The sequence below is a fragment of the Pinus tabuliformis genome, chromosome 3_1 (genome assembly GCF_031772625.1).
Source record: "Pinus tabuliformis cultivar Carrire ecotype Pingquan chromosome 3_1, CPIR1, whole genome shotgun sequence".
Lineage (NCBI taxonomy): Eukaryota > Viridiplantae > Streptophyta > Pinopsida > Pinales > Pinaceae > Pinus > Pinus tabuliformis.
The window spans coordinates 881465080-881472446 of NC_142301.1; the positions used below are offsets into that span (position 1 = coordinate 881465080).

The window sequence follows — 7367 nt, forward strand, 5'->3', positions numbered from 1 at the left end:
CATCGAATGTGTCCAACATTGATGTCATTTCAAATCATTTCTTGGGCGGTGTGGGTGCTCATCCATCAGATTACAGCAATGCAAGTAACATCGGATCAGCTTTGATTGATAAAAGTTATATTTATGAAGCTTTGAGTTCATTTCGATTGTTGATTCGTTGTCTAATATTTTATAATCATATAGATATAGATGTGTCCATAATCATATAGATATAGATATGGACACAGTCAAATAATTAGACTTATATCAAATATTAATCATATAGATGTAGATATAGATATGGACGCAGTCAAATAATTAGACTTATATCAACTTGATTGCTAAATATTAACAAAATTAATAATAAAAATAAAAATACTTTATGAAATATAAAATTCAATATTTTTATCCATTAAAATTTACATTTCCTTCAAATTTCGTTGTTTTTTAACTTAAGCTTAATATTCGAGTTTTTGATACGAATGGTCAAAAATCCACCCGTGAACAAGAAAAAGTGTACTTTGAACGAGTGAATGCAGTGCAGAAATTTGTAAAAGCCAGTTTTTTACTATAATTGAGGATTTTTAAAAGAGTAAATTGATTCTAAATATGGTTGAAATTATATAAATAAATAATAGGGGGTTAAAGTCATGAAACTCATTACACTATTTTGCTTTGAAATGATTATTATGTAAACATTAATTAATAGGTAAATATGAGTAAATTGTTTACCATTTTAAAAGTTATTAATTTAAATAGGTATAAAATAGTTGGTGAAGGTAGTATAAAATAATTAGTGAAAAGGTGTTTTGTTAAAATATTTTATAATGAATTTAAAAAAAAATAAAAAATAAATCAATAATTTATTAATATTTATTTAAAATAAAAATTTAATTATGATATTTGTATTATTTTCTTTAATTAATTAATGAAATCATGTTTAAATTAATTTCTAGGAACCAAACTTTTTTACCTCACCATTAAACCATATTCTTAAAAATTATTATATTTTTACTATAAAAACATTTTATAAATTATATAATAATTTATTCTATTTTTTAATATAAAATTAATATTTTAATAATCTGTGTTTTATATTTTCATTAAATTTTAATTTTAATATATTGAACCATACTCAAAATATTAATATTTTAATATAAAAACCATACTTTTAAATTTTGTTTTTAATGTTTTTATTATATTTCGATTTTAAAACTCTATAATAATATAATATTTTTAAAATAATTCAATTAATTATTTAAGTAAGCAACGAGAATCGAGGTCTTCTATATTTTAAAAAGGCGTAGTCATTTTATGCCACTAATTTAGGTAGGTATAAAATAGTTGGTTTTTAAAAATTATTAATTTAAGTGGGTATAAAATTATGCTTAAAATAATTCTCGTGGGAATCAAATATCTCCACTTAACTATTGGACCAAATTCTTAAAATCTATTATATTTATACTTACCAAAAGTATTTTATAAATTATATAGTAATTTATTTTATTTTTTAATACAAATTTGATATTTTTATATTTTGTGTTCCATATTTTCATTATTTTAATTTTAATATATTATAACACTATAATATTTTTAAATAATGATTCAAAATATTAATATTTTAAGGCATAACTTAACATGAGTCTTCTTCAAGATTTTTTTTGCTGTTTAAAATACATTTTTGAATGCATAAATAGATTTAACAGCCTTGAAAAGGGTTTGAGTATTTAAATGATGCAAATTAAACAATTCAAACTCAAGTTTTTAAAAATCTACGACATATTTTGATTAAAATTAACCAAAAAAATTGTCATGATAAAAAGTCATTTCGTCCATAAGTTACACTAAGTTACTTTATTTTCAAGACAAAAAAGCATAATTGTATTTATATAAGAGATATAAACATAGCATATATGGACAATGACATGAGAGAATATATGTCACATATAGATCTATCTAAGCAAATGATGGCGAGATCTTGCCGCAAAAACCTTGTGGCAAAAACCAAGCAAAAAGCCAAACAGACTGCCAACATCAATACTTTCTATATATATATATATATATATATATATATATATATATATATATATATATATATATATATATATATATATATATATATATATATATATATATATATATATCAATTTTAGAACTTTAAGATAATATAATATTTTTAAAATAATTCAATTAATTATTTTAATAAGCAACAAGAATAAGGGTCTATTACATTTTAAAAGAACGTAGTCTAACTTGGAAATAGCCATTTTCACCATAATTAATCAAAATCAAGCTATGCAATTTCAAATAAGAATGTGATTTTTTGTTGTTTAAAATGCATTTTTAAATGCATAAATAGATTCAATGCCTTGAAAAACCCCGGGGCACTCCAATTTTACATATTAAACAACTTAAACTCAATTTTTTAAAAGTCTCCACCAAATTTTGATTAAAATCAACCAAAAAATATGTCGTAAAAAAACTATTTAATTTATAAATTATACTAATCCTTTAAGAGTGTTATACAAATTTTTAAATAAATTTTTATTTTGTTTATTTATTAAAAAGTTATTAATATACAAGTTTTTAAATGAATTTTTATTCTGTTTTGTTTATTAAAAGGATATTTTTTTTTTCCGAAGAAAAAGCGAACTTTTTATTAAGGAGATAAAAAGTTACATTGCAGATGCAGAGCATTTCCATAAGAAGCTGCTTGCAGAACTAAGCATACAAAAAACACTTAAGGCTCCTTTCTGTAGATGAGACACAGAAAAGCAGAGCAGTCAAGCAGTTACAGTCCACTGTAGCAAACAGCAGTGACCCAAATAGAGCACGACCGAGCGATATAAACAACCCAGCAAAGCATGCAAAAGATCAAAAACATACCAACGGGCCTCCTCAACAGAGAGGAAAACAGCCCACCAAAAAAATAACCACGAGTTTTGGAACTGAAATATGTCTGAGTGATAAAAAAGTCTGTGCAAAAAAAATGTAAAGTCTAGAGTGCCGAAAGCAAAAAAACACCAGCTGATAAGGTTAAGAATAAGGCGGTGCATCTGAAATAGCAGTCTGTCCTTGACAGACTTCAACTATTTTCCACCTTCCCAGAACTTGCTGCAAACCTTCCTTAGAAAGTTTGTCCGCGTCATCGTTGCTGTCCCTGTAGATATGACATATGGAGAAAGAGTTAAAAGATGATTTTAAAACCTGTATTTCCTGAAGCATGGGTTTCAATAAAAGATTTCTGCAAGTACTTTTTCCATTGACCCAGTTAATAACGTTGAGAGAGTCTCCAAAGATCTGAATAGTGAAGGTGTTCCTTTGAATGAGCCAACAGAGGAGGAGCCTTAAAGCTGATAATTCAGCAAAGTTGTTTGTGCCAGACCCCAGACCAATGGAGGCTTTGAGGGAGTGATCAGCGTTGTTGTGAATAACAATGCCAGCACCTGCTATGTTATTTTGAGAGGCACCATCAAAAAACGCCCAAGGGATGCCAGCTTTGATTTGGACTGTTTTGTCATGATTTTGAGGTCTTTTTTCTTCGGGTTCTGGGATTGAATCGTAAATGGAAACTACTTGGATGGCAATGTTGGAAGACTGTGTATCCTTGTCTTGAAAGATGGACCTATTTCTCGCCAGCCAGACTCCCCAGCAAATGAGCGGTGGGAGATTCCTGAGATTCCCATCCGGATAGTGCTGCCACCAGTTTGACCAGGCCTCAGCCAGATTCCCATTGTCCCATTGAAATTTTTTGTTCATTAGCTTTTCGGCCTCCCTCCAGACTTTGCCAGTTTCCGGACATTGAAGGAACAGATGGGTTATTGAATCCTCTACAACTTTACAGAGAGAACACCTTCCCGGACCATGCATGAATCTGGCCTGAAGAATATCCCAGGTAGGGACTTTCCTTTTAAGGAGACACCATAGAAAGAGTCTAGCCTTAGCAGGGCATTTGAGCTTCCAAATATGAGTGACCCACCACTCTGGATTGTCCCATCCTTTTCTAGATTGAATAAACTTGTATCCTTCTTTAGGGGAGTAGTCTCCTGTTTCCCCATGAGCCCAGATCAGGCTGTCTGGACCATCAGAAATTCTCACATTTGAGCGGATAAGTTCTTGGGTGAAAGTGGACCAGACACCCCACCATCTCTGATCAAGTTGCAGATCCTCACCATCTTTCAAAGCCTGGTTCCATATGCTCGACTGGCCCACCTTTTCCACCTGGTCCAAAGTGATAATGTTTTTATCTTCTAGGTGACTGATTAGGTCAGGTGGAAGGGCAAAGTTTTCATTGCAGCCAATCCAAGGGTCTCTCCCAATCTTCAGATTGCTGCCATTCCCTATTTTCCAGGCCAGACCTTGTTCAATAACTTTGAAAGAAGATACTGTAGCCTTCCAAATCACTGAAGCATTCTGCAAATTCTTGATAGGGTTCCTTATCCATTCTTCCAACGACATTGGATCTATATATTTTCTCCTTATCACTTTTGTCCATAAATTTTCCATTTTTATCAACCTCCAACCCGACTTTGCAGCCAAAGAAGTGCTGAAGTCTGGGAGGTTTTTAATCCCCCAGCCTCCCCATTCTTTGGACCTGGCCACTTTGTCCCATCCCACCCATGGGAGCACATGGTTTTCCTTGGATCCATCCCATAAAAATCTGCTACATAGTCTTCTGATCTTTTCCAGAATCCCTCTGGGGACCCAAGTTAGAGCAGCCCAAAAAACCGGGATTGCCAAGAGCACTGATTTGATCAAAATCAAGCGGCCTGCTCTAGAGAGCCATTTGAAGCTCCAATGGGAGATTCTGGATTCAATTTTAGCAATCAGCCAGTTCCAATCCTCCTTCTTATAAGCATTTGGCTTTAGCCAAAAGCCCAAATATTTGAAGGGGAGGTCCAAGGAACTGGGCTGGAAAGGCAGGACCGCTTGAATCCTACCTCTCTCCTGAATTTCCAAGCCTGTCATTAACAGCTGGGATTTCCTGTGGTTTATCTGCATACCTGTTGCTTTCATAAACAGCTCTAGAATGGAATTTAGTTCCTTTATTTCAGAGAGCTCAGTATTAGTGAAGATCAGAATATCATCAACAAAAAGGAGATGAGAGATAAAAAGATTTGTGGCTACCTCAATACCTTTTACCTTCCCCTCTCTTCTGGCCTTGTGGATTAACTGGCTGAGTCCTTCTGCAACTAAGAGAAAGAGCAGAGGGGACAACGGGCATCCTTGCCTCAGCCCCCTTTGCCCCTTAAAGAAAGGGGAGGCTGCACCATTTACAAGAATTGCATAGCTTACATTTGAAATACAGCCCATTATCCAACTGATAAAATCAGGTTTGAACCCAAGGTGAGTTAGCAGCATCCTGAGGTATAACCAATTAATCCTGTCATATGCTTTTGATAAATCAATTTTTATAACAACACCTTTCTTTTTCTTCTGCTTTACACTGTGCATAACCTCCTGAGCTACTCCAATGGCTTCATGGATTTGTCTTCCCGATAAGAACCCAAACTGTTCCAGTGAAATTTGCCTTGACAAGACAGGTTTGATTCTGTTAGCTATCACTTTTGCAATGATTTTGTATATACTATTGCAAAGAGAGATAGGCCTGAAGTCTTCAAAACTTTCCGGGACTTCCTTCTTTGGGATAAGGGCTATAAACGTGGCGTTGAAAGGGCTGTAGATTTCACCTTTTTTCCTAGCCTCCTCCACCACTTCGGTAATATCTGATCCTATGATTTCAAAAAAGTGTAAGAACAAATCAATGGACCAGCCATCAGGTCCAGGGCTTTTCTCCTTTGCCATAGACTTGATAGTGGCTTCCACTTCCTCCTTGGTAACCTCACTCATGAGGTCCTCCGCTTCCTCATCCTCCAAAAATCTTGGGAAGCATTGAGCTGTCCTTATAACCTCTGCAATAGTGGTTTCTCCTGGATCTGCAAAGAGATTTTGGAAATGTCTCTGACCTAAAGCGGACAGAGCATGAAAAGTCTGCACTTCCCTTCCAACTTCATCTTTGAGGCTCCATATAGTGTTTGCAGATTTTCTCCCTTTGGCATAATTATGGAAAAACCTGGTATTTTCATCACCTGCTTTTAGCCAAAGAGCCCTACTCTTTAAGCGCCATTCTTCTTCAATATCCAGGAGTAACTTAGATTTAAGCTTCTCAAGATGAAGGATCTTTTCTTTTGAAGCCTGTGTCAGGTAGCCCTCCCCTTCTATACTTTCCAGCCTTTGTAATTCTTCACTGATCTTCGAAAGTTCTGCTTTCTGGGCTTCCTTTTTATCCTTAGCCCAGCTTATTGTAGCTTTCTTCAATCTTTTGAGATTTTCCATGAACCAGTATCCTTTGTCCTCTGGAGCATTTGCTTCCTGGTGCTTCCATGTTTGCTTGAAAAGATTAGAGAAAGACTCCTCTTTAAGCCAAGAAGAGTTGAACTTGAAAGGGGCAGGGGGCTTTTGAGGAGAGGAGGAGAGGTCCAAGAAAATGGGGAAGTGATCTGATAGTCCTCCTTCTTCAATCCATTGTCTGAACATAGGGATTTTTGTAGACAGCTCCTCATTGATGAGAAACCGGTCGAGCCTTTTTGCCACCCTAGCCTCCCCAGTTCTCCTATTCCTCCAAGTGGGCTTTAACTTGATTAAATTTATGTCCAAGAGGTTGTTGCAAGAGAACATGTTTAGAAAGAAGTCAGACAGGGGATCTTCTCTGGCTGATGGACCCCAAGCCTCCGCTCTTCCTATAGAGAAATTCAAATCCCCTCCCAGCACCAGATTTGAGTTTTTTAAAAAAGACTTTGACATCAGGTCATTCCAGAAAACAACCCTGTCCTGACAAGGCCCATAAACATTACAAATGGTGATAGGAAAGGAAAACTCAGAGGATTGAATTTCCATTCCCATGGCCTGTTTCATTCCCCAAATATTTCTGACCTTTATCCTTCCTTCCTTATAGCCAATGGCCAAACCTCCAGAGTGACCTTCAGAATCAAGAGCTATGAACCTCCAACCAGGCATCAGGGCATTTAAGGCCGCTTCCACCTCAATCCCTCTGCCTAAAGTCTCTTGAAGGAAAAGAATGTCAGATTTTGAGTTAAGGAACATATCCTTGAGGACCAGTTTTTTGGGCTTACTGGCCAACCCCCTACAATTCCATGAAGACAAGATCATTTGATAACTTCTTCAGGGGGTTGCGCTGCTCTAAGTGCCCCAGGGATAGATTGCTGTTTTCCGTCTGCTACATCAAATTTAGCTTTAATCTGTGCCATGGAAAAGTTTGATTTCCTGCCTCTTTTTTTCCTAGAGAGGCTTTGGGAAGGGAGAGATCCAATACCACCTACAGAAGGGGTGGATGGCTTTGGATCATGGGAACGAAGATTATATGGGCA

The 7367-nt window shown here is 35.2% G+C and overlaps 1 protein-coding gene across 1 annotated transcript; it reads right to left on the reverse strand.

Annotated features, from left to right (window-relative positions):
• Positions 1–3015: 3015 nt before the first annotated feature.
• LOC149190419 (uncharacterized) lies at positions 3016–7083 on the reverse strand. Its single transcript, XM_089410508.1, has 2 exons — positions 5670–7083; positions 3016–5243 (listed from the first exon to the last, which is right to left on the reverse strand). Exons 1-2 carry the CDS (start codon positions 7081–7083, stop codon positions 3016–3018), a joined length of 3642 nt encoding a protein of 1213 aa, XP_089266634.1.
• Between the last annotated feature and the right edge of the window lie 284 nt (positions 7084–7367).

What these genes read in the sequence shown, in the direction of transcription:
- LOC149190419 (XM_089410508.1), bottom strand. Translation starts at nt 7,083, where the DNA reads ATGTTCCTTAACTCAAAATCTGACATTCTTTTCCTTCAAGAGACTTTA. An exon ending in GGAGGAGGCTAGGAAAAAAG is followed by an intron (nt 5,244 to 5,669) that starts GTGAAATCTACA and finishes TAAATGGTGCAG; the next exon opens with CCTCCCCTTTCTTTAAGGGG.